The sequence below is a fragment of the Punica granatum genome, chromosome 6 (assembly GCF_007655135.1).
Source record: "Punica granatum isolate Tunisia-2019 chromosome 6, ASM765513v2, whole genome shotgun sequence".
NCBI lineage: Eukaryota > Viridiplantae > Streptophyta > Magnoliopsida > Myrtales > Lythraceae > Punica > Punica granatum.
In genome coordinates this window covers 23,604,002-23,631,564 of record NC_045132.1, presented here as the reverse complement: position 1 = coordinate 23,631,564, position 27,563 = coordinate 23,604,002, and the positions used below count along the sequence as shown (strand labels likewise).

The following is a 27,563-nucleotide window of genomic DNA, read 5'->3' as shown; positions in this document are numbered from 1 at the left end:
TTATCTCCTCCCTCCTCATTCTCTTTTCCCTATGGTTCATCTGCTTCCTCCGTTTCCTTCGGATGCACGCCGGAAAGTTTACAGCGGTCGCCGGCGGGGAGTCGTTGTCTGGCCGAGGAGGGTGTCCGGTCTATTGTCCGAGAAAACACTCCTTACCTATTTACAGCCAGTCCATTTGGCTTAGGGAGTAAGATTTTGTGTGATTAGGTGGGAGATGTTTTGTTTTCGGTAGGGTCCAGCCAGGGAGTGAGCTACGGGAATGCCTCTTAGTGGGTTGTGTGGGGATAAATAATTATCAAAAGTGATGGTTTATGTTTAAAAATGGATAAATAACCTCCCCAATCTCCATGATTTTACCCCTTCTTTATTCGGGTTCTCTTTTTCAAGAATGTCAATGGTAGGTGGTGTTCTCAATGTCTGATTCCTTTTTGGCTGGACTCTTCTCAAGGACAATAATGGGGGAGAGGGAACAGGAAAAAGGGGCTCCGTGAATCGTGTTTGAGGTTCTAGGTTTCATTGATTAGGGCTAAGCTTAGCTTTTCTGATGGGCAGGGCAGGGCAGGGCAGATTGGTAAAGTTCCATTGCCCTACCCCAAGGGATTTGTATCAATTCAATTTCGGGTTGGAAACTATCCAGGCTCGACGGAGCGTCGTTGACGTGATGATCTATTTCGCACATCGCTGGAAGTCCACGGGATCTCGAGTATTAGTCGAACGAAAGTCGAATACTACGGATCGGAAAAAAATAAAATAAAAGAAAAATGTTTCATTGCCCGTTGGGAAGAGTATGGTATTGGGAGGTATGTTGTGATGATGAGCCTTATCCCATTATCCAACTGAGGGGAGGCCACCACGATGGTATAAATGCTCTTTGGCCTTTCAGTTGGTCAGTTAATGTACTTTTGTAAGGATCGAAGAGGAGGAGCTTCTTGGGCAAATTGCCCCATATATGTTGGGCCTCTTATTAAAGTCATCGTACCTTGTGGGGGCACAAACAACCGCACCGCGTCTCCATAAGTTCCCCGGCGCATTACCGCATTACTAATCCACTCTTCGTCCTGTAATTAGCGGAGCTATTTACCTTCTACGTTCGTATCCAAACATGGTATGGGTCGTGAGAAGGGACCGACGTGGATGCAAACAATGACAGTTCTGTAATGATGAGGAGCTTGCTGTGGACATATCGAGTGACGTCAGTTTCTGGGATGCTCTACGCAACAGTCTGCCCTACGGAGCCTTATCTGTGAGAGTGAGGCAACTCTGGGGTCACCGTCCCTCAGGACAATGGCCTAACGAGAAAAATAATGAATACGAGAAAATGACTTTTGTCCCGTCTCGTTTTGGTGCTTTTGGGACCTTAAAGAGGGGGGAGGCCCCGGCCACGGAAACTTAGGGCCATGGCTATCACACTTAACAGTGCCTCAGAGCTCAAAACCAGCAACTTCTGGCCGTTTGTGATTATTCTCATTCTGTGTGATATGAATGCAATATCGAATTCCATGCCGAAAAGTCTATCACCTCATGAGCTTTTCTAGTCCGGGAGCCGGAAAATATTTCATGCCATTGAACCACAAAGTCATGTAACACGGCACCTAGGGTATTCAGCAAACCCACGTACAAGAATGGATGCAATTGAACCGAGTTCTTTGATATACGGAAGTACCTGCCAAGGGGCTGGAAGTTGTCCCTCGAGGCAGCAGAGGGCCTTGGCAAAGATTTCCATTGAAGCATGTAGCCATAGAAAAGTTCCAATTCCCGACCCTCCATCTGTAAGTTAAAGTGAATTCTGCAATGGAACCTTTTCTACCGAATGGCGCGAGCAGTTGGTTATGGTTTATGATCCCCCACACTATCTCTGTGTTATCTGCAAGCAGCCATAATTTACGGTTGGGAATGTACGAGTTAAATTCTATTTGTGCAGTAGTTTACCCCAAGGGGAGAGGACAACTCCGAGGACTAGAGCATTTCTGTTCTGAAGGGAGGGCGGATTGAATCGAATAGACAACTCTATGGCTACATCAGATTGAAGCATGCGTAGCAGAGCATATCACATGACTGTAGATCAGATTGAACCATAAGGAGGTTAGAAGAAAGATACACTTACTATAGACAGAGGGTAGAAGACTATGGTGCACATTATTGACATAGATGAGTCTGCGTCCAACTGAATGTCAATTGCAAGAATCCAATCCGAGTAGTTGGAGAGCTAATTTAAGTTAGATATTGAAACCAGATATCGCCTATCCCGTCCTGTGTCATTTGGCATGAGATGCCAGTTGATTCTAACAGGGCACATATGACCTGTGCATTGAACTGGCGGATTTACATGTCGAGCTGCACTCGAACCCGAAAGCTTCTTATCTTCACCTTTTATGTGGAGGTAACCATCTGATAACAATGTAAAAGATAATAGATAGCAGGTGGAGGCTACGACTCTCATTTCCAATCAGATTAAGACTTCATAATCATGCATTGTGTAATAATCTGCCACATCTAGGCGATGTCGTTATCAAGATAATATGAAGACCATTATTTACTAAGAAGTTGCTCTTGTGAGTTGCCTAATTAACACTAACCTCAGAATGTTACAACATATGATTCGTGTCTTGACATTGTTCCTTTGCTTGAAAGTTGTTCTTATCAAGAGAGAACTGGAAGCATGAAATTTCGAAGCAAATTTTGGTCTATTTGTCTCTGGAGAGTGGAATCAGCTACTTACGCAGAGCATGATTTGGATTTAGTTGGGCAACTGCAAGCACAATTAGGGCATGGGATCTTCTTCCCTTGTTAAGTGGACGGAGAAACACAGCATGGCGGTTTGTATCCCCGAGTTGGTGTGTAGCTGCAGACCATAACTCCTTGCTATTTTAACTAGATAGCAAATTGGGCAGGGAAGAGAAGAAGCCTTTATTTTTTCGTTCAGAGCAGTTTCAATCAATAATAACGAGGATAAAAAAACCATGCAACACGAACAATTCACTAAAGCTTCTAGTCGAGTTGGATTCATAATTTTCTGCAGTTCTGCAACAATTGGAAGCATCAGTTGCTCTTTTTTCTTTCTTTTTTTGGGGGGGGGGGGGGGGGGGGGGGGAATGTAAGGAAGCGTCAGGACACATGAGCAATCCAAACGCATGAATTTCTTCATTGGATCAAGGCTTGTCACATGTCTTATGTCTCATCTAAATCAATCAATCAATTATAGTTTTATCATATGTTACGGAAAACAAACATGGATATATCATTGCTTTGAAATTGAAGATGCGTCCATTTGATTAAGACAAGTCACTTTGCATCCACAAATCAACCAGGCCGACCAAAACTCCATTAGCTGCAAGTCTGATTACTCCAAAACAGAGGAATGTACGTACTTTTCCATGATGATCAAGCAATGTTCGGTTAATTTTCGATTGCCAATTTAACGAAATCAGGAAAGCAGGTGTATGGACTCACCATAGGCTTGGGTGATGCTTCTAAGATTCGGGCTAATGAATCTAGTGGGGCGGACAATTTGTGCGGGCCTGCAGGTGTAGCCTCCACCAGGCACAACAAAGGTGAAGGTTTTGGGCAACAGCACCGTGCCCTTTGTGTTGCCCAATCGGCCAACGGTTACCTGTAATCCAACGGTCGAGATCTTGGGTCCTGGGACACCCCCCCCCCCTCCCCCCCGCCCCGCGCGGCCGCGCAGCAGCCGTCTGTCTCCTTGCTCAGGCAATACTTGCGGTCCTCATGCACGAAGCAGGCAAGTGCCCCTTGAACATGGAGCAGTCGCCTCAGGTTGAGACTTGAGCTCCAAAAATGCTCCATATGATCTCCTCCCGGGACCAGGACCACCGCAGCTTCCAAACATTCACCGGCCGGTAGCTCTGGTAGTTCATCATGTTCACCTTTGCCTGTCACCATCAAGTCACCACAGTGAATGTTTCCTTTGGGATCTTTGCCTGTCACCATCAAGTCACCACAGTGAATGTTTCCTTTGGAATCTTTGCCTGTCACCATCAAGTCACCACAGTGAATCTTTCCTTTGGGATCAACTAACCACTTTATGGCTTTTTCTCCATTTCCATTCTTGCATAGCATTAATAGAACGGTCAACGATTAATATAGCTATCTATAATTTCATCATCATCATTACTAGAGCTGGGCAATTGTTTCACGAGCATTTAAGTAGATAATTTTACGCTGTAGAAACGGCCCTTGCCCCTCAAAAGCCCACCTATCATCGGCAGCTTAAAGCTCGAAAACCCTGAACTATCAAGATGCATTGGAATGAAACTTCACCACGTAGACATCAGCAGTCCATGAGGGATGTCCCATTGGATGGTGATGTTACCGTCTGGATCAAGCGAATCGGAACCTCGGGTACAGGGGAATATTGCTGTGAAAAAGAGAAGACAAATTAATAGAGTCCACAAGGTTGGCTCCATTTGGTTGCCCCTTAGTTCTCCTCCACTACTGATTTTCCTACACTAACAGGTGAAAGAATCCAAACTGTTCCTTCTCAGAAGTGGAAAAAATGGGACTCTAAAGATCCCTCCTCATATGCCATTGTCGGCTGAAATGCTCTCCATGAAGTTTGATTCAGATGTGCTCCAAGCTTCTATATTCTAGTCCTGTAATGAATTGCAGCTGGGTCAAATGTTTGACTTTACGCTGGCAACCGATGCTAACTTCGTCAGAAAAATGTCAGTGAGACTGAAGAATCCGTTAGAAGTGAAGTTAGCTCATTGCTAGCGGAAACCACGTTCACATGTTGCCATTCTACGATTAGTTTGAGTATACATAGATTATCTGTGTTAATTTGCCAATCCAACTGACCAGCAGATCCATCTAGAAACTTTAAATAAGAGGGCCGTTGATGCATTGATCAGACGGACCTGCCATCTTGGATGTTTCTTATACGGAACTTTGATTTTTTTCATTAATCCACATATCAACTGCTAAAAGCATCCATGCATCAAGTCCCAATCTAGTCCTAATAGAAGTTGAGGACCCGGGCCTAAAAGATAGTAACCTTGTGGAGGAGGCAGTGATGCTGTTAGATTGGCACTCAAATAGCACATAATGATTGGATTAGGGTCGAATTAATGCATCCTAGAAGATGGCTGCTTGCAAGTGAACGACATGCTGGTCTAAGGGTAAACATGGTAATGACAATGTGTCATGTGACCTACAAACGTAGAAGAGTGAGATTTAGATTCATCTGGAATAGTTTCCTTAGGGCACCTCGAGGTATATGGCTGAATAATTCTGCCATGCGTTCTGCATATTGGACCAGAGGATTGCACACTAGGTTGCCTCCATTATGGCTTATTTATGGCAACTTTCCTCGCTGAAGTAGATTGGAAACCACAAGCAGGAGGCAGTCAGAGGCTACTAAGCATAGGCTGTTAATTGGTGAAGGTTGACCTGCATTGTGATCATACACTATACAGAGGCCTGAAGCCATCCTCTAATTCCATCCAGAAGCTAAGCAGATGAATATCACCAACCATAAAGAGATTTTCCCACTAGGATCAGTTTCGACCATGACAAGTCGGCAGCTAATGCATGACCGTCGGTTGACCATATATACTTGACTGTACATCTCGGTTGTTCACTTGCAAGCCTTACAAATCAACAAAAGGGTACAAGTCTAACCCACCTTCACGAAAGGCAAATCAGATAGGCTAGGTTGATGAGGCACTAACAAACAGAGCCATACTCATGGGCCCACATTCTGATGCGTCGCGGTTGATGTTCATGTTTCCAGGTATGGTGATTAGAAAGCTTAAGAAATGGAGGAAAGTACCTCTCAATGCTTCCCATAATCAGCATCTCGTGTATGTGGTAGGAAGCTGTCCATCAGCTCGAGTCCTAGTTTTATGTATGTTAGCTTCTTGGATGAGAGTGGCACAAGAATCTGTTTGGTCCTACAAGACCAAGAGCAAGAGTACCTTTTATCATTAATGTCAACCAAGATCTCTGGATTCACTTAGTAGGGCTCCCTTTCGAAAGCATTTTTATTCGTAACAGCACAGAAGAGAAAATCGAAATATAAATGAGACCTCTGGAGCAGTTGATGCATAAAATGTACATCATGATAGAAGACGAAAATTTACAGCAAATCATCTAATAATATGGACTTATGATAAAAGAAAAACAGTTTCATGTCATCCAAAAGCATGCAGACTTCAATGAATTTTCAAGAGCTTTCTAGTTTTGGGTTTTCTCACTCGATGATAAACTAGAGAAATTTTCTGTATTTTATTAGCACTGGTTGTCTTTCATAAATTATTAGATAACATGAGAGAACATGCACTAAGAGGGGGAGATATTTGTCATTTCCAACAGCTGTTCTATGCATTCCTGGCCTTTGTCCCTATGCTTATAACTCTTTCCTCCTTTCCCCACATATCATGACTACTGCTTCTACATTGGAATTTCACTTTTCATTTTTCAAGCCGATGTCTTATGTTCCTTATGGATCTGGCCTATAAAAACAATTCTTAATGTTTTCAAGCATAAATTAAGGACCATATCAGTAGCCGCAAAATATAAGGCGAGAGTTGATGAAGCGTGGCACTTCTAAAACCACAAAGGTAAAACGAACCAAGAAGGTGGGTCAAGATGGCTTTTTTTCTGAATTTTATGCTAATAGTGCTGTAAATAAAATTGCTATCATCAGAAGTAACACACTTGAATTCAACAAACCAGAATGGTGGAATTTATGGAAAAAAAAATTGTAAATGTTAAGAAGGTGCTCACCCCCATAACAGAGATTTGCATTCAAAGTGATCGTACTATTTCCACTAAATACTTGTCCAAAAAACCACCCCCCCCCACAGCACCACTTCTCCAAGTAATCAAATGATCCTCCTGCCCCCCCCCCCCCCCAAAAAACTTACCACTAAATCTTACCTTAACGACTTTAGTATAGTTCTGGCTCTGAGGACATGATCCAGATCCCATTAGAGCTTTGTGAGATCACCACAGAGACATAAAGTATATAAATTGATCAAGCTGCAACCCTGCAAGTTGATGGCTGTGGCAATGTGGAGAGCTCAACTTTGTAATTGAACACACTATCAAGAAAAGTATCTACTAATCAAGTTCGACTTTCTTCTAGGCTGAGCAGCCCAGGGTATTGTCATGATATCCCAGGCATGGTGGACCTATACAAAAGAGACATCGGATTTCCAATTTTACGTAGCACTAATAGAAAAAATCTTCCTTCTTGTCCTGTAATGTTTTGATCCATTTTGGTAGAATGAAAGAGTCCGCACAATCCCCCACTGTACAATGAAGGGTCTTCTGATCAAATACAAAGTAAGCTAAGGAAAGTATTCCAAACAAGAAAACGACAAGTGATGCTAAAATTTGAGGTACATAAACATGTCATCTTCAAAAAGCTGGTTACTTGTACAGCAAAAGACCACCTGAAGTGATTTATCAAAGCAAGGTCCACATTACATTTCTAGATTTCCTTTTCCTGCATGGTGAGCATGATGCCTTCTGCTCTGGTAAAGATTGTTGGAACTGATAATTTACGAACTTAAATATAAATGGATGAAGATAATGAATAAACGAATTTTCAACCTACCTCGGTTATGACAATGAAACCAAGCAAATTGCACGGAAGTTGAACATAACAACCGACTTGATTCCTTCAGGACCCACCCAATTTAGGCCATGTGATTCAACTTTGACGAAAACTAGCCAGCCCAAACTTGTAATTTTTTGGGTGTCTCTCTCCCAATATCTCAAACAATCAAGGGGTTACCTGATATATTTGAGACTACAAAAGGAAATTTTCACTAGCCATATTCTCACGACAATGATCAAAGCTCAAGTTGTTCAACGCAAGATGAAGGTAAGCATTTTGAGCATTATATGTTAGAGGAAATGTAAACATACTTTGGCATTCAATATCTGTCTGCTCACTTTGCAGTTATTAGACTGGATGCACCGAAAATTCCGCCATAATAGCAGTGAACCGCTCAAGGATCTTCTCATAGGTAAGTATCTGAATATGATGTACTGTGGATAAGCTTATATATATATATATTATATATATATATTCAGCTAGAAAACTAATATTGGGTGCACTAGCATTAGAGAACATTCATTCAATTGAAGTCAAAAGTTGGTGTAGAATTGAATGCCGGTATGGCTATTTCCTTGGATTTCTTAAAAAACAAGCATGGAGAATGCAGAGAAAGTGAACTCAAAATGTATGAGAACAAGCTTTTTATGGGAGCCCATAAAATGAGCTTTCTCTATAACTTAAATCTACCCGGGCTCCTTCTGCAATACAATAACTGCCATTTCTTGTAATTTGTCTTTCAGGACAGCCGTCATTTGATGATCAACATTACTACCAGAAGCCAAACTGCGAGAGCAAGGCCTTCAAACAAGCTCATCGAGACAAACTCTTCAGGAATTCTTTTGCTGGCCAAGAAGGAGAAGCAGTTGAAGAAGAATATTATGAAGAAGAATCAGCAGCTGAAATGTCCGAGCTCTTCCATGGCTTTCTAGCCATTGGGACCCTCGGTTCAGAGCCAGCCAGCATCAACCCAGCAACTCCAACATTTACATACTCTGTCGAGTATATAACTGAAAAAGAAACTGAAGTAACAGAGAATGAACTAAAGCTGATAAATGACGAATTGGAGAAAGTACTGGCAGCTGAAGCTAAGGAAGACTGGTGTAATGACTCATCTGGGAGAAACAGCTACGTGAGCACTGGAAGGAACAGCTATGTAAGCACTGGGAGGAACAGCTATGTAAGCACGGGAAGAAGCAGCCATGGTAGCACCATTACTCTCAGCGGCAAGCCAGTGGAGGGCCAAGAGACCAATGGAAATGGAGGTACAGTGTGTCCATTGCAGGAATATCTTTTTGGATCAGCCATGGAATTATCAGAGACGCCAAAAGTGGCAAAGAAGGAGCAAAGGACATCGCTGGGAGAGTTGTTTCAGCGGACTAAAATGACAGAGGACAACTATGGAGTGAAGATTGATAAAGAGGAGAAACGATCTGAGAAAGATTCTGAGAAATCCACCATGTATCTCATAAAGAAGTTCAAGAAAAAAGTCCTTCCTGCTGCTTCCAAAAGCTCAACCATAGCTGCTGGAGGAAGCGGCGATTCCAGTTCGGCAGAGAAAAAGCTTCATAAGGTATGCAGCCACCTAATACACTCATTTCATGCTAAGAACTTGGAACTCTCTCTTGGATGAATTGCTAAAATTGATTTTAGAACTGAACTGCAATTTGCTATTGCACAAGTTTGAATATCTTCGGTCATCTAAACCCCGATGGACATTTTTATGCTTAAATGTTTAAGGTGTGTACAGATCCTGCAGATGTTCCAGCGAAAGGTTCACCCTGAACATTCAACAGGTGAGAAGGAGGCTGGGAAGCAGCAAGCTGAGGCTAAGAAGAAAACGTCTTGCAGGGGTCACAACAATGGAAATCAGGTTCTCCCAGATGAAGACATCCTGATATATCCCCAGAGGACTCTTTCAAAGAAGAGCATACGGCGCTTCAAGAGCCAACTTAACCCTCCTCATTTCACACTTACCGGCAATGAGTCGTGCGAGAACAAGGAGCTCTGGATTAAGACAGATGCGGATTGTAAGTGTATCATCTTCCCAATCAAAAAGTATCCTTTATAATGATTTCAGCATCGAAGTCGGAAACAGAAATTTTACTCCTAAACCGGATTCAGAAACATTCCAACAGTATTTTTAAACTAATAAACTGAAAAACAGTCCTGGAGTACAAGTACACCTATACACATCTAGCTACTAAGATCCTCGGATTAGTATGCCGTATAGTTATATGCATGTACGGAACTTTGGTATGATTTCTAAATAATATCATAACTGCTGCCCGACACATGTTTTGCTAATTGGACTGTAGATCTGGTGTTGGAGCTCTAGAAGGCAGGGGAAAGCAGTGGCACTTCAACCTCGACAGGTATCCCCTTCATGAATAGCAAAAGTTTGTCCTTATAATCCCGATTAATACTGCCTACTGCTGATAGGAGTGTACTTCTTTTACTGCCAATAGTACGAGTGAGTGTATTGCTTGGAGTTTGGGTGAATAAAAGAGGTCCTCCTCTTAGAACACGCTACCGAGCGGCATGTATTGTATTCAAGCACATGTATTTTGTACTGAGATGAATGATATCTGGCATCGCCTAAAGTGATTCAATAAATGTTATTGTTCCCTCATATTTGAGACGAAGTCATGGATCCTTAAGCAATTCTGATGGAGAAATACGAATAAGAGAGTTACAGAGAATATACATGTGCAACCTTGGCATGACAGACCTCAGCCGAAGAGGAACGTCAGCGTAAAGGAAATCAACGGTGCGTAAATATAGCAGAGTGATATGAGAACTGTCCCGCTTATATTTACTTGCTTATCAGAACAGAACTTCAATTCCATCGAATGGAATTTGAGCCTGAGGAGATCGTTCCCAGTGCAAAGATTATTCGCAAGCATATACCATAATGGATAGGACAAAGTGAGACTTACACGGAGAAAGCTCAGTGTAGAAGTTCGTCGTCGCTATTCTCAGATTGTCTTCCGGCGATAGCTGGAATCATCTCATTGCCGTCCGGACCGTCAACCGCATCAGTGAACTCCCAAAGCGGCTCCTCCTCGGGCTTCACGTAGTATGTAAGCATAGGCGATCTGCGAGGCTACTTACAGCAGTTTCTACCGCCGGTGATCGCTGCCGATTGCCTCTACAGACCGCCGATCTCCCGCAGGTGATCCCATAACGTCATGGGAATAGAGGCGGCAGCTTCGCAAGTGTTTTAATAGTTTCTTTGCTTCGCGCGATAAATTTTGCATTTGACTCCAATTAGTTCAATTTCTTTCATGGGCGATGGGCCCATGGCCCATGTCTGCCAACTCATGGCCCACAAATGGTTTATTTAGTAGCCTGTTCGTATCGTTTGGGCCTAGGCCGCCCGTCCGGAAAACCGAAGTTGAGTGTGGTGAGGGTATACTATCTATACTATATAAATTCAGAAGCGAGCGTAGTTGATCTTACTTTCTGTTCCGATTTGGTAACGAAGTTACCCTTTCTTTAACTTAACTGAAAAAATTTTAAAATTTCAAAACGACTCAAATTTTTTAAATTTTGCCCCACCCCTTCTATTTCGGTATTCATCGTATTTTTCATATCCTTCTTCCCTTTTCTCTAACTAACCACCTCACTCCCATGGCCGTTCCACGCACAACAAGCCAATTACAACTCACAGTAATAGTTCTCTGAGTCACGACGAGTCTCAAATCTCGATTTGACAAACCTCGAGCAAGAAATCAAACGAAATTTCACCTCGAATTTCGATTTGACGAAACCCTAAAATTGGGAGAGCCAAGATCTCCTTCCGCCTCCTCTGATAGACCCTCGATGACTAGGACAACCTTATCGGGTTCTGACGCCACAGTGGTAGCCCAGGCCATCCTCGGCAACCTCACCGTCGCTTCTCGTGTTCTTCACGTGGGGACCTCGTTTCTCTCACGGCTCGAGGGTCTCCCCCTCCTCGGAAGGCACCTAGGTGTCATCAAGTCATCGTCCCTGTGGTTGTTCCTCTCCCAAGCAGCAAGGCCGTGAGCTTCCTCGACCTAGATGGGAATGGTAATGGCTGAGATGAGAATTCGATCAGATTTCGTGGTGACAGGAGGAAGAGTAGTAGAGAGAGCAAGGAGAGAGAGAGAGAGAGTTGAGTGGAGAGAGAGGAGCTGAGCAATTTTTGAAAAAACAAGAAAATTACGAGTCGATTTTCAATTGTTGAAAATTTAAAATCAAATTAAATCATAAATTTCACTCTGTTACCAAAAGTTACATTCATTTTTTTAAGAAGAGAAATATATTACAAAATATACATTTTTGCCCATAAATAAAGTGCCAACCAAAAGAAAGATAAATTACAATATTTTACCCATTAAACGTTCCCATTATTCTCATTAATAAAATTTACTCATTTTTTCACAAAGTTTTAAAATTTGGCCGATGATGGAGCCCCGTTGGCCCAATTTTCTCTCTCTCTGGAAGAGAAGACAAAGTGGGAGACCACTTGGGGCAGTGGTGGCCGGAGTAGGAACCACCACCGCTCTTGCTTATCTCAACTAGTTGATCGATTTTTTTTTAACTCCATTATTCCTAGAAATAGTGAAAAAAAATTTAAAAAATAGGCCAGAAGTGAAAAGAAAGGAAAATAGAACATCACCAAATAATAATTACAAATAATTACACACACACCTGAGAACTTCGAACTTTCATATTTACTCAACCAAATAATTTTAACTTAATGATTTTTTTTATATATAAGTTTACTTACTCCAAGTATTAAAAATCTTTTTTGTTTTTTTTTTTTCCATCGAGTTTTCGCTTGTAGAGGCAGGGGTTGATGCCGCGACGGCGTCGCGGCTACATCCAATTGAACTACTGGACAAATTGGAGCTACGATGGGCCTGGGCCTACGAGGAGATCATTTCGGCCCAGCGAAGGCTTCTTTGGCCGAATTAGCATGAACGGCCCTTAAATCTATCGGCTGTTTAAACTAGTCCCTACACTTTAATCTTACATGATCAAGTCCCTTATCTTTTAAAGATTTTCTTATTCAATCTCTTTCCAAGAGCACGTCTTTGCTGCAGATCATTAATTTTACAGACACCATTACCAACCTCCAAGGGCTTATATCGGGAAATCTAATCTCGATTGTGTTTGGCTAAGCTTTAAGCATATCTATCAACACTCAATTAAGATATCTCATGGGGGTGAAGAACCTGCAGCTAAGCCCATAACTAGGGGTTGAATTCCTCAGTTGAGAGTTCTTCTAATTCACGGAAAAGAAGCTCTAACCGATATTTGGTGTGAGATAAAATTTAGATACATGTTAAAGTCATTATACTTAATTAAATATATGAAATTGAAGAGGGACTAAAATAAAAATATTTTATTTTACTGTTCACCATTTCTTCGCTAACTCACATTTGTTACTTATAAAGATTACGGTCGAGAATTACGACATTGTATGAGTTGGCTTTGACAATGAAACCGCAACTACATGTAGATGACATCACAGGCAATGCGAGTTTTTCATCATTGCCAATTATCACTAACCATTTTGGTTTTTTCAAAAAGGTTCTTCTGTCCAGAAAATTGACTCAGGTAGATCTAGCCGGCAACGCAATTTTGCAATTCCCAGTTCCAGGTGCCAACTTGATGTAGGGTAATCTTCGAGGACCGAAGTGATAACGGCATAAACATGAGCGACCAACATGCAATTTTAACTCAGCAGAAGTCAGTTCCCGCCATTTCTCCCTCATCTTTCGCGCCAAAGAGAGAAGCATGAGAGAGAGAGAGAGGATCTCTGCTAGGGTTTCGATCCTTCTTCTTCTTCCTGTTGCAGAACTACTTCTCGCTTCTTCACCAGCCAGAAGATCACAAAGAAGATGCAGCCGTTGAGGTCTCATCACCAGAATGATGCAATTCCAGCTCTCCCTCTATACCGCTCTGCTCCACCCCTCGAAGTCAGGCTCGAAGATTTCGAGCTCTACGCCATTGACCGCCTCCGAGGTGCAGCTTCCCTCACTCCATAATTTCACCTCTCTCTTCGTCTTTTCTTTTACTTAGCATGAAATGGCTTGCTGAAGTTCAGTGATGATCTGGTACTGTGGTTCCGATAATTTCTCTGCAACGATCTGTGATGCAGTGCTTAAGGCGATGTCGGATGGATTATCCCGGGGAAAAAATCCTGAGGAAATGGAAAAATTGGTGAGTCTATTTACCTGTTAATTTTATCTCGCTCCCTGAATTACGGGCCTTACTGAGTTATTCCCTTGCGGTCTTCGAATCAATTTTACAGGTAAAAGGTCTCTTGAGGGCAAATATGAGGCATCCCCAGGCTTCGGAGGACGTAAACAAGGACATCATCTCCCATTTTGTCCTGCGTCTTGTGTACTGTAGAACGTAAGCATTCAATTCATCGATCAATTAGGAGATGGTTAATTACTGCACGACATTGCTTCAATCTCGTCACGTGTGTTCCTTGTTTGTGTAGGGAGGATCTGAGGAAATGGTTTCTGTCAATGGAGACGGCTCTATTCCGTTACCGGTTCTTGCTCTTAACTTCCAATGATCATCGGGTAGGATTGGATCATTTTGGCAGATGTTGTTGTGAATCTGCTCTTCCTAATTTCTTGTCTTGAATCGTAGAGAGCGGTTATGGCCGAATTCAACCTTCCTTACAAAGCAGTCAGCAATGCAGAATATGAGGTGGCTTACTCTGTCTGAATGAGCTACTATGCTTCTCTCCATACAATATAGAATTTATAATTTTCTCCATGTCTTGATACTCAAATGCTAGTCATAATTCATGATATCCTGTGGTGGATAATATCTGAAAGAGATGCTGCTTAGGAATGTGGTAATCTGGCTCTAATCTCCAACTAAGATTTGGTATAATCAGTTTTCTTGCTCCTCTTTGGGTGCAGGGTGTGAAGGACAAACTGGGCCAAGTCGCACGTTCCATTGGCCAGCCACCCCCAACTGGTATGAATATTTAAAGTTCACCAATTTCAACTTGAAAAATCATGTGCTTTTGGTTTCTTCGTCAATTCTGATTTGTTTACAAGCTTCCCCAGGTCTAACTTGTGTTTCTATTCCTTTTTCCTTTTGCAGCCAATGACATATTTTACAAGGTATGTTTGATTGAAATTGTTGTGACCCTTTTTTTTTTCTATTTTTATTTACAGCTAAGATTTCCCCTGTGAGGACCATGCACCTTATATGTATAATTTGATAACTCTTTCCAATAAACATTAGAAGAGATCTGTGAGTCTTCATTTCTATTGATGCAATCTACTATGAGGAACTTTTTTCTGAAGGAAGGCATTCTTGTGATCTTTAGTCGAAACTTCTCCTTTAATTGCACAATACTATTGGCTTACCTGTGCTTCCTTGACAATTACAAAGGTACCTTTTGAAGAAGTACCTGAACTTGTAGCCAACAGAAAAGTGTATATTCACAAAGGATATGCATATGTAGCAATGAATCAGGTAAGCGCTTTTCCAAAGACTAACTCTACAATTCATACTTTTTGATTGAATAATTTCACAATTTCGTTGATTCTATGATTCCCATTTTGATGTGGTGCTACCGTTTTCACTTGTAAAATCGCGCAGGTAGTTTCCCTGGTTGTCACCCAGTTTCGCAGTCATCTCTCAAAAGCACTCATTTTGACTAACAGGTAACTGTGTGATGCCCAAAAATTATGCCAATTTTATATGTTTGCCACATAATATGTTATTGAGTGAAGTTATAGTTCCTAGGAAGGAGGCTCTACCATCTTTACCCTATGTTGTTTGGACCCAAATCCTTCAACCACTTAACCTGAAAAAACTATCGACTATGCTCTTCTCCAACCTTAAGGAATATATTCAAATGCCGAACTAGTTTTCTGTTGTTCTTGGTGAATTTTACGTAGTTTACTTGTATTCATCTTTTTGTTGTGCTAGCAGAAAATGGACCTCTACCATCAGAGAGCAGGAGAAGGATCGGTTGACCCCTGTAAGTATTCATTACAAACTAAAAAATAAAATCCTGTTTTCTTCCATGGTTTCTGATCCTTTGTGTGATCTCTTTGGCAAATGCCATTCAGATTGTAGAAGCCTTATCTACAAGTTACTTGGGTCCTGATTACTCTCAGGTATTCATTTCTTTATGTATTTCGACTAATGCATATACTTTGCACATTCTGATGTTTGTTTTTGGTCCAAAAATTCAGCCAAGAGAATCAGCAGAAATATCAATAAAAGATCTCGATCAGATTGCCAAGAGTTCCTTTCCCCTTTGTATGCGCCACTTATTTGAAAAGGTATGCTATTTGAATTGAGAGCTAAGATGGCTACTATATATTATGCAAGTCGCCAACTCTTCCATTGTTTACTAGTGCTTTCATGATAATTATTTTGATTCTTTGCGCAGTTGAGAGAAGATCACCATTTGAAGCATGGAGGCAGAATGCAATTGGGGCTCTTCCTTAAGGTTTTTCCTCCACTTTTCTCTATAACTTGCAAATTTAAGAATGTTTGTTGCAGTTAGGCTAATTATAGTAGAACTGAATAGACATTCTTATCAGCATTTTCATTTGTTTTCATAGTCCATATATTAGTTCAAATGTCTAAAACTATTACACTGTATATTCCCGTATTCAGGGTGTTGGGTTGAAGCTTGACGATGCCCTTGCGTTTTGGAGGGCTGAGTTTTCACAGAAGGTATGTCAATGTACAAATTTTGCATCTAATCGTAGGCTTAACTTGTTTCCGTGGCATTCAATCCTTAGTATATCAGTTGTTCTGTTGATCTTAGTAGCACGCAAGTATTGACAACAAACTGGCATACACTTTGTTCCTTTTGGTATTCCTATCCATAGTGCCTTGCATAGAAGAAACTGCAGCATTTCATGATGAACTGATGATATGATATCGCAAAATTTCTCTTTTTTGGACAAAGGTTCATGAACCACTGTTAATCATGGGAGACATTTATTAAGGAAGAGTGATCTTTAACTCTGAACTCTGTTTCTAGTAAGAGTTCCATTATTTTTAGGAAACTAGCAATTAACTCACTGTAAATTTTTAATTTCTGAAAGAAGCTGAGAGCAACTTTGTCCATGGACCGCGACTTCAATCACTGCTCTTGAAAATAATGTTCAACAAGGGGCTTGCCTTTGCAGCTATTGTCTAAGTTATGATATGGGGAAGCTTACTATGGTTACCCTGCTTTTTGTATGGTCCACATGATACATTAGATTATCTTATATATATATATATTTTTTTTTTCGGTAGGACGGATTATCTTATACTTGGTCTTTACAGGTTGGTGCTGAAAGGTTTGAGAAAGAATATGCTTACGGCATCCGACATAATTATGGGAAAGAAGGCAAAAGAACCGTAAGTGCTCCTCCATTCATTAAGCAATAGAATTTTATAAGTGCGGAGAACTCTTGAGAAGAGTTATTAACAACATTCTGGATTTTTGTGGGGCCATCAAACTGTCATAACAGTGCATTCTTTAGTATTTTCTTCTCTTTACTAGCGATTGGATACATAGGATTGATTATAGCTATGGCAAGATGGATGCATCAATTCTCTTACATTCATCTTGCTCTAATTTTTCTGTGGAGTTTATGCTATTTTTTTTACTGTGACAGTATATATTTGAACAATCATTATGCCAACAATATTACTAGCTTTGCAGGACTACACGCCCTTTTCTTGTCAAAAGATCATCTCATCAACTCCTGGCGTCGGGGATAATCATGGTTGCCCTTTCCGACACTTCAGGTTTAATTTTATTCTGAATTAAGCTTTTAGTAACTCCCCTGTCTAAAGTCCTACAAATTTATATCTCTGAGAGTGAGGTTCCATGAACAAATTATCCGCTTGGCTTGGGACCTTAAAAGAAGAAATGGTGTGCGAAAATGAGATATGAGAAAAGAATGAGCACTATAAACATTGCGTAGACTTCTTATCTGTGTAACATTTTATAGCTAAACCATTCATTGCACAACCTAAAATTAATTTACATCTGGAGACTGCTCTGGATCTTGTCAACGCTGTCTTTTAGTTGGTACGTGGATTCTGGTTGGTCGTTATATCATTGTTGTGTCAGCAAGTGTTTGACCTTTCTAGTTCATGGTGGATTAGAAAAGGTACTGCCTTTCTGTTACGTGATTGACCAATCACATGGCTCGTTCTAAAATATTTTCTGTTTGTGTCTTGAGCCAAGGACCTGACCTAATCTATTCCTAAACCACCTCTAACATCACAAAGTTACCATTCATGACGATTCATAATTTATTCTGATAATAAATATTTTAATTTCAGTGGTTTTTCCTTAGTCATGCAAAAAAACAATCGGATTGAAATGAGGTATTGAAAAGCTGTTAGACATTGACTTTGTATCGTGCTACAGCATCCTATGGTACCATTATAAGATGGTGATTACGATGACATTATCCTAAAATAAGACGTGATCATTTTCTCTGAAAATTTTCTGCGACAGCGAAGAGAATCTCAGAGCTGCTCTCAGTAGAATGGGAGTTGGAACTCGAGCAATGGAAGATGTGATGGACAAAGTCAGAAACCGACATTATCAGGTGAATATTGCTGTTTTAATTGTTTTTATTGGAGCGTTAAGATTATTCATGTGGCTCCATGGTTACATCCTTGCAGATAGCTTGCACGTTAACATTTGAAGCTGTTCATTCCTCAACATGTGATGCTGGGATTAACCATCCAAATCAGTACTTTATTGACAGCCAAAAGATTCTGCAGTCAAAGGTACTATAAATTTTTTGGATAAGTTACTCTGGAATTATCTGAATGATTTTGTAACTTTGGAGAGACTAATGAATAGTTTCTGGTAAATCACTGGAAAAAGGCAAAAGATTATCCCTCTGCATGCGGTATCAATAGTTTCTGTTACCTTATACGTTGGGGTATTACAAGTTTTCATTTTATTTCTGATAGCTCATATAAAGCATGTGTGATGGCTAGTGCTTGAGACCAAACTCGACGTCTAGAAACTAGACTGGTTAACGCCATTACACTTGTGATTTTGTTTGTACAGAACCAATCTCCTGGGGGAAGTTGATGCATTTTACACTGTTATCAGAAAGTTGCGATGCCTCATCAGGTTTGACTTCTCACTGCAGAAGTACATAACGTGACCTTTTTTTTCTTTTTTTTTTTTGCTTTTACTCTTGTATTATTGTGCTTCCAAGTTCGATTGACAAGAAAGCAAATCCACTTGAGAGACCAGCTGAGCTGCTTTCCGTCTCTTCTCCTGCCTCTGCTCTATAAAAATATTTCCTCCGTGTACGACTTTTGTTCATACAATCTTTGGAAAATAAGAGGGTCTTGGGGAGGTGAAGGGAGATGATTTTGGCATTGATTTAGAGTTCCGACTTTCTCAATCTTGTAATGCATAAGCTTTGACTAAGCTTATAACAGCATCTGTGTCTACAGCGCAGGAAATATATTTTTGAGTGTGAGAACATTGGCTTGTTCCAGAGGAACTCAAGTTATAGCATATCTATTGAGTCTCATGCACATTCGGTGCCTGGTGATCCATCAGTTGGAGATTGCAACCCTCCTCGTCCGTAGGATTGTTGGTCAGTATGGTGTAAGTTCCACATGGATTATTCATAGCCCAGAGGTTACCTATGCTTGTATGTAGTAAGAACATTACCCTCGATACCAACTTTATGAAGCCAAGATTCTTTCATATAAACAGCGATCGGCTTTTTTCTTCCAGCTAAGAAACTCGGCATTATGTTGATGGCAAGTATGCAAAATCAAGTTTTCTCTAATCGGATGCCAATGGGCAGTCCGACTAGGCCCATGTTGATGTCACTGGAATCAATCTGATCCTACAGGGCCTCAGGAGCCTCATGTGAAGGTTCACACGGCAGAGACACGAGGCTGCAACATTTGGCACGCACAATGCATCGTGCAAAGGTATGGTCTGCAGTAGCTCTCAGTGCCATCAGTGGCGTTCTGATTGAAGCATTTTTACTTAAAAAAATCTCCTGCAGTATGGGGATCGAACAAGCAGCAGATGTCTGAATGCGACGTTGGTGGTAGAGGGAAGACCGGATCCCTAATGATGCATGTGGGTAACATGTGATTCGCTCTTGAGGCGTAGCATCTCCCTTTAATTTTGGCATGTTTGTTGACACTTTACGGTATTCTTTGTGGACACTTTAGGCACATATTCAATGAGTGGTCCTCTCTAGGTGGTGGGATGGGATTGGAATATAAAGGAAGTGCACATCCATTGAAAATCTCCCACCACCACCATCGTTTCCCATCCCATTACCAGGAATAAGCATAACTCTCTTACCCTGAAAAGGACACTGGGACTACGACCCCACGCCAGGGACGGACTTGGTACGACGAGGCCAAAATCGTGAGGTCAAGTGGGGTGTTTGGGGTGTTTAAATCTCCCTAAGCACCCGATCAATTCTCGTCAAATGTGAAGACTTTTCCGTATCTCGTACAAGATCAGAGCCGGAGATGTTTATATTATGAGATTTGGTGACCAAGCTATTTCTTATGGTTTTAAGTAATTCATTCAGCATGGCGGTTTCTGATTGGCCATTTAGAGAATTACATGATTTAGGAGTAGGAGAGGCTCTACTTGTGGTGAGGCAGCGCTGCCCCAAGTCATACAACACAGACCAGACAGCCCCATTAACCTTATCCCTTAAGGTTGATTAAGCGATACTTAAGATAATAAGGGCACGATTGCTTCACTTTAAATGGAGATGTGCCAAAATAAAATTTCCCCTAGTTGGCCTGTCATCTACTTGTTAGAGAACAGATTATCATAAGAACCCCTTTCTTTGATCGGGTAAATCATCCTATCGTGCTGAGAGGGTATTTCTACATTCCCGTTCGTCGGAAAGTGACGTATAACTAATCAAGGTTCCATAGCAAACGACCAACACTAATTTCATTCTGGTAATCTTTTCCTTTTATTTTTCAATATATTGACGATGGAAAAGTTTAATATCTCCAACGAATTAATTTTCGGTTCCTCTGCAATATTCGGATCCGACATGCACTCCCTTGGTGTGTTTAACCGGAATTCAGCCCAAGCCGGTCAATCAGCATTATCTTCTGAGAGGGTGAGCTTCTAAATATTCTACCTTAGGAGCGATATTTTAAGGTGTGGTAGCCGTTATATCGCAGATTTGTGCCGATTTGACGGCTCCTGTCGTCCTTTAAGGAAGCCTCCCCGGGAATAGGAGAAGCAGCAGAAGGACGAGGATGTTAAATAGTTTATGTATTTATTATAATTTTTTTGGTTGAATATTTATTATTATGGTTAATAACAAAAAATATATACATATAAACTTTACACATTTTAACAATTCTAACACGAATTTTTTTCTTTTAACTTAAAATTGTATAAACTTTCGATTTAATAAAAATTCTAACACGGCGTCAAATTTTTCGTTAATTTGAACAAAATTGAGGTTACAGAGGGCGCCGATAACCCCAATCGGGGGGATGGTGGCCGGAAACGAGGCCCCACCCCACTGAATCAGGAGAACCCTCAGATTGGGGATTCTCCCTATTTTGATTGGTGGAGCCACGACCCCGACCATCACTCCCGATTAGGTCGCCAGCGCCTTCTAGGACATCGATTCTGTTCAAATTAACGAAAAATTTGATACTGCGCTAGAATTGTTATCAAATCGAAAATTTATACATTTTTAGGTTAAGGAAAAAAGTAGTTAAAATGTGAAAATTTTGTGTTTTTTTTTTATTATTATTAACCCTTATTATTATTAATTTATATTTCTAATTTTGGCATTAATAGAAGCACACCTTCCTTGTACGGGGCAACTGGGCTCAGCCCACACCCACCCATACCAGCACCAGTACCGTCATAATTCCTCACCAAATAGACATGATTGCAGCAACAAAATATATGTCTCTCCCTTCATCGCTCGCCATCATTGACCTCCCCTAATCCGTAAAATCTGGAACTCCCATTTTTCCATTCATATAGCATATATCAATCCAACGTCTTCCGTTCCGTTTTTGAAATCACTTCCGTCTCACCTTCCATCCAGAACTTAATGCTGTCCGCACTAATGCGAATGACATGATCGATAGCTATGGACCGAACTGCTAGCAAATCATAGTTGCACGCTGATTTTCCTAATATATTAACCTTTTTAGAATGGATGACAACACGAATGTATATAAAGTCAGAATATATGTAAATTGTAAAACTTCTTCTTTTTTTTTTTTTAATTATTATAGGTAATTGTAAAACTTCTTGGCATACGTGTATAATGCTTCTCAGATTTTCGATAGGAAAAAATTAATCACTTGTGAATGCGTTATAGAAAAAATATCCTTAGCTAATAAACTTATACCCAAACAAAACATGCTTTGATCTGCATTACGAAAAATTCATCTTACGACATGCAAGCATAATGAATGTTTCTTTAGAGAAACCAATTAATCCCCCGAGATTATTAAGATTTTATAGCAATTCGATACAATTATGTTCGATTAATTATTGACGCACGAACACAACGATAGATCATTAATATATATATATATATATTCCATGTATTTTAGTGCAAGCTAATTTAAGAAGAAGGAAAAAAAAAGAAGAAAAATGACAAAATAAAACCATGAGAAGGGACGAATAATGAGCTGCCAGCAAATTAAGACAAGGAAGCTGAAGGGACGGTGGGGTGTGGGGCCCAGACAGCCCACCACAGATGTGACTTCCCCCTCCCCCACCCCTCTTCTTTTGTTATATAAAAAGAAAACTTTCCCAAATTAGAAAGTGGTCCCCACCCCCAATTACTGCCTGAAGCTGACGGTGCTCCCCTCTAATTGGCAGCCTACTATCTGACTCTCATCAACCACCTATGCCTTTTCCAAGTACTCGTGGGCCCCACCCCCACCCCCACCCCCAATTTTACTTTACTTTTCAGCCATCCACAAAAATCAAAATCTTGGTGGTGCTCCACAATCGCAAATCCCAAGCCCACGACATTATTATTTTAATTTTTTCTCGGTAAATAATAAATGATTATAATAAGAAAAATTGTAATATCACTTCGAATCATGGCAACAAACTTGATAAATCGGTTCAAGTATTTAGTATTTTTAATATTTATGATTAATTATACTATATACCATACATTTAAATTAAAATATTAAACATTTAAACTAAAAGTAAAAATAATAAATGTTTGTACTAGTTACGAGTTTTAAAAACACTAAATACTTAGATTGAAGTACAATACTAATACATGTTTTTGTGACTTTAAGTCGGGTTAGAAAGACCCTAATAATAATTTACTTTATTCTATTATTTCTCTCTCTTCTGATAATTTCAAACGCTGATTAATCGTCGAAGTAATTTCATTGTCACGGTCTCGACCAATTGAAAGGATAAGCAGGATTTGTTAGTTATATGCCACAGAGCCAAATTATGTATTCAAATAATTCCTCTTATTGCAATGAATTTTATTATATTATTCATATATTATTTATGTTTATTCTATTATGTTTATAATTCCATTGAGGCAAGAATATCCGGAAGCCGAGTCCAACATCAAGATTAAATTTAATTAAGGAATTATGAGAGTTTCCTTATTTGGAAAGTTTCTATAAATAGATTGTCTATAAGTGGAAATTTATGTTAAGGAAAAGAATGATCTTTCTTACTTGGAGGGCAAGTCATTAGATGACTAAAAGTGAATGGACTAATTTGTGATTAATTAATTAATAATTGCAATTAGATCTCTTGGATAAATCTAAGAATCTATATATAGATAATGGTGTCTTGTGATTAACCCTAAGTCTGTCGTTTATTCTCAAGACCCGAAAAGTGAGAGAGAGAAAGAGAGGTTTGCCCGAATTCTTCCTAGCTCAGCAGTGCCCTAGCTTTGCCGACCGGATGCCTTCCCGACCTTGGCTTGACGAACCAGTATTGTCCGAGACAACCTTGACGCGGTCTTCTCCTTCCATGGCGATTCCGTTCAAGTTTGGTGGCCTAGATTGGAGTGGACGGATCAAGAGGGAGCTATCCTTGGCGGTGACACATTGGTGTGGACGAGCTAGAGACTAGATAATTGGATGATTCCATTGATCGATCGAAACAAGCCGAATCCGATAAGGGTAAATACAAAGGCAATAACTTTATTTGTGAATTCGTTATACTTCGTTGTGTATTCATTAGAAGGTAATCCGAAGTTTTGATAAAAAAAACGAGCATGCGATAAAAATTTGATTTTTATCATTTTTAAAGTTTTCGTCGCGCTCGTGCTCAGTTTTCTAATAGATATGTGTGGCCCTTAGGGATTATGAGTCATGCTTCGGCGTTGAATATGTATTGTCGCTTGAAAGTTGAAATAGGTCGATCACACGCTAAATGTGTTTCTTTAAGTAGAGGTGTGTTCTTCACAAAAGTTCAAAGACTTTAATAATAGATGGTCATTGATGTTGACCAGACCAATGGAAAGATGATGAAGCCCGCTGCAGTGACTTCACACGGAATTTGTTTTCGTATCTGAACTGCATGCCTGACCTTTTTAAATTATCGCTATCTGTTGTTGTGAACAGATCGTATGTACAGTCGTGCTTAGCAGAAGAGGTAACTTCCAACTGTTCACGAAGGAGACTAAGTATTGTCACTCGCAAGCTTTCTTGAAATCGAGTAAGCCTTATATGGGTCGAAAAAAAAGAAACCCGAGACTACATTCTTTTTCGAGGTGAAAACTGCAGGTCGAATTTCGGCAAACTTATATCATGTGGTTTGCGTCCAGGGTAAATTCGTCAACCTATTCCCATGCTCAAAAGTAGAAAAGAGGGAAAGGCCAGAAACACCATATCTGTCAATGGATACATACGTGATGTTACTCCTTCCCAATGTTTAATTACTTGAAGAAACTTTTCCGTATTCAAATACACCCTTTTTAATATATGCATATGTTCATAATTCCTTGGAGGCTGCTAATATTTATCATCATAAAAGGAAAAAAAAAGTAAAAAGAAAATTCCGTGTGGAGCAATGCATTTTCCAGTGATTTGTTGGCTGCTTCAGTGCGGGATTGAATCCTTTTTTTTTTTTGGGCACTGAATGCGGACTTTAATGTTCAACTTTACCCTTTTGATGAATTCTTATAAATCAATCACATTGTAATATATAACAAAAATTTAAAAGTTAAAAAATTACATAATTGAATTGGGTTTGCCACTTTACTATAGATCGAGTTGGAAATAACCAGCAGATGTTCCAGTTAATGATGGTAGCGACATGTAAATCGTCTGGATTTAGTTTCCGTTGCGAGCTCTATGATCAATTTGTGTATAATTTTACTGTTATGATTCATTTTATTTATTTAATTAGTCTTTTTGATATTAAAAAGGTGAACAATAAAGGCTTTAAAATGGCCGAATCATCTAAATATTTTGATAGGATCTACATGTCATATATAAAAAGAGGCTTTAAAATGGCCGAAGGGTCTACATGACATATTTACGAGGTAGAATCTCGATCAATTTTATTACGTTTCCGCAAATCTTTGAGATATTATTTCGACTATGTATGGATCCCCCTTCCTATAGGATGGCTGATGTTGGAAAGAGAGGTTAGAAATAAAGGCAAGAAGAGAGGATGGTCACCATGTTGCAGACTTGTAGCCATCAAGAGGTCATTGGTACCAACAGGACCCTCATTACACAGTTATGTATCTATCCATTTATTAAAGAAAAAAAAAAGAATAAATTATACATATTTCATGAACTAAATTATTGACGGAAGTCCTGTATCCATTCCCGTCAATTATTAGGAAAATAATAACAACATAGTTGAAGGATTATAATCTAATCATATATATATATATATACCATTTAACCATCTTATTGACAAAACAATAACCACAAACCCCGAAACTTATGACGAGTTTCTGCACCCACGACGTCTAAAGACATTTCAACACGATATATATCCGAGCATAATTTTACATTTGAGGTACGCCTGTTCAATCTTAAATATCTGGTGTGATTGATTGATTGATGCTCTTCCTCGACAAACATATAGCGGACATCACTTGTGTGTGACCCAAAAACCCTTTTGACCATTTTCCCATATATCCTTTTCATCATCTCTTTTATTGATTGCCATTATATAGTCTCAAGCTATTGGCATCATTCCTATACACATCTCATCTCAAGCTCTTTAAATTAAACCCATGTTTTAGGGGCCCTTTTCTCCTCTATTTTTGATCGGGACGATCCAAAAACTCCACCATTAATTGCAATGTCTAATCGATGGTCCCTGCAAGGGTCCCCACATATAATGTTTTATGATTCCTTTTTAAATGGGTCGCTTTTTATCTGAACCTAAAATAATTTGATATGACATTATTTCATGAGGACGTTTATCACTTCAATTGGCATCAGTGAGTTTAAATGTCGTGTTTGGATACCCTCCTCCTGTTTGGACCACATTCCCTTACGGTGCATTTGAAGGCTCACATTGGCTTTCTGATGGAAACCCCGCGGGGCGTAGGTTTTGTCTCAATGCTTCTTTAATGTGCCATAATTTTGGTCCCCATTATATATCTGTGATTTCGAATATCTTTTATTTATCGAAACTTTTTTCACCTAAATATCTCCGGGAAAAAAAAAACAGAAATTATTCGAACTCAATCGTCTTTTGAGTTAGAAGGAATCCGATGTCTATGAGAAGGAGCCCATATGTTAAGAATCTTACGATCCCTCACAAGTCCATGAAATATATAGTCCTCATTATGGTCATGTTGTTCGGAATCCATACTATGCCACAGTGCCATCTTCGTTCAATTCTACTTAAAAATACTAATAAGGAATGTAACTTGGTCACTATGCTCATGTTATTGATGAGTATCATTCTCTTCACTTATGGATTGACATAATGACGAAGGTCTAATGCAAAGAATTATATATTTGTTCCAGAGACTCAAAAAAAAGGACCATTGATTTCATATATTTCTATCCTGTTATATAAAAGGAGAACTTAATTTTCCCAAGTCCCAACCATTAAAAACGTATAAAAAGTCTACTATGTTCATTATTCTTAACCTAATAATAATTATGAAAAAGAAGCTGAGAACAAAGTTGTCCATGTAATAATAGTGTTTCTCTCTCCTTCCCATGATATCAGTTTTTTTGTACTTTTTTTTAATTATTTTTTTTATTTTTATTGATGTCATCCTCGTATTCACAAGTCTAATGAATCATGACTAATTCAGTTCGATCCAGGTCAACAAATTAGGAGTAAAGCTCTTATAACCTGAATTTTCTACATTCACGAGATTTGAACAGAAAACCCCTTGTGTTGAACAATTTTTCATGCATTTCCTTTTTCTCTCTTCTCTAACCCGGACTTTCATTTTCTCCTTTTCCTCATCAACTCCTCCTTTCTATTTTTCTCATCCTTAACTTCTAGTTTATTTATAACCCCTCCATGCATGATATAAGAATATAATTGATGTGCACATATTACACATGGATAAATTCTATGTAAAAAAAATAAAAATAAAAATTACACATATAAAAAATGAATCCTAATTTTAAATGCTAAAAAAAAAAAGTAATCCTACAAGTAACGTGAGGCGGTACTATAGTCTTACATAGATACATGCTTATTTATTTATAGTTAAGCAATTAATTCTCATTCCTTTTGTTTTTCTTAGTTTAAAGCAAAGATAATTCGAGAAAAAGGGAAAAGGGAAAAAATAACTTTTTGTGGAATGTTTATTTTCTTTCTTCTTCACCGGAGAGAGTTTAATCGATCTTCTTTTTGTTGATATTATTGGGACGATCGTACCTCGAATTTGTATTTTTTAATTTCTTTTAGCTAGATTTTGGTCCTTCTATTAAAAAAAAAAGAAAGAAGAAAATATTATAAAAATAATTTCGGAATCCTCGGAGAGAATCCCAATTCAACCTCTTCGAGCCAGGGGAAGAG

General features: G+C 39.5%; 2 protein-coding genes and 2 long non-coding RNA genes across 9 annotated transcripts; 3 read left to right on the top strand and 1 right to left on the bottom strand.

Annotated features, from left to right (window-relative positions):
• Positions 1 to 4,383: 4,383 nt before the first annotated feature.
• LOC116210663 lies at positions 4,384 to 12,019 on the bottom strand. Of its 2 annotated transcripts, XR_004157543.1 has the most exons (4): positions 10,522 to 12,019; positions 6,898 to 7,271; positions 5,789 to 5,909; positions 4,384 to 4,610 (listed from the first exon to the last, which is right to left on the bottom strand). It is a non-coding gene; the product is annotated as an uncharacterized LOC116210663 (long non-coding RNA). The 2 variants fall into 2 exon arrangements; XR_004157544.1 differs by lacking the exon at positions 6,898 to 7,271 and having other exon boundaries at positions 10,522 to 11,985.
• On the top strand, positions 7,717 to 10,247 carry LOC116210661 (protein LAZY 1-like). Its single transcript, XM_031544627.1, has 5 exons — positions 7,717 to 7,849; positions 7,928 to 7,994; positions 8,326 to 9,155; positions 9,333 to 9,612; positions 9,901 to 10,247. Exons 1-5 carry the CDS (start codon positions 7,814 to 7,816, stop codon positions 9,918 to 9,920), a joined length of 1,233 nt encoding a protein of 410 aa, XP_031400487.1. The 5' UTR covers positions 7,717 to 7,813; the 3' UTR covers positions 9,921 to 10,247.
• Positions 12,020 to 13,319: 1,300 nt separating the features above from the next.
• On the top strand, positions 13,320 to 20,111 carry LOC116210660 (probable DNA primase large subunit). 5 transcript variants are annotated; one of them, XR_004157541.1, is made up of 22 exons: positions 13,323 to 13,579; positions 13,716 to 13,777; positions 13,869 to 13,972; positions 14,064 to 14,148; positions 14,219 to 14,278; positions 14,497 to 14,554; positions 14,684 to 14,703; positions 14,978 to 15,061; positions 15,188 to 15,252; positions 15,524 to 15,572; positions 15,664 to 15,711; positions 15,790 to 15,879; positions 15,990 to 16,049; positions 16,220 to 16,279; positions 16,883 to 16,957; positions 17,265 to 17,350; positions 18,072 to 18,165; positions 18,242 to 18,349; positions 18,639 to 18,704; positions 19,037 to 19,528; positions 19,606 to 19,682; positions 19,778 to 20,111. XR_004157541.1 is itself a non-coding variant. In XM_031544626.1 (20 exons), exons 1-19 carry the CDS (start codon positions 13,456 to 13,458, stop codon positions 18,660 to 18,662), a joined length of 1,356 nt encoding a protein of 451 aa, XP_031400486.1. In that variant the 5' UTR covers positions 13,323 to 13,455; the 3' UTR covers positions 18,663 to 18,704; positions 19,042 to 20,111. The 5 variants fall into 5 exon arrangements, 2 of the variants coding, with proteins under 2 accessions (XP_031400486.1, XP_031400485.1); XR_004157540.1 differs by having other exon boundaries at positions 19,606 to 20,111; XR_004157542.1 differs by having other exon boundaries at positions 13,320 to 13,579; positions 17,257 to 17,350; positions 19,037 to 20,111.
• A 3,310-nt stretch (positions 20,112 to 23,421) lies between these two features.
• LOC116211743 lies at positions 23,422 to 25,360 on the top strand. The gene is made up of 2 exons (XR_004157732.1): positions 23,422 to 23,728; positions 24,173 to 25,360. It is a non-coding gene; the product is annotated as an uncharacterized LOC116211743 (long non-coding RNA).
• The last annotated feature ends 2,203 nt before the right edge of the window (positions 25,361 to 27,563 follow it).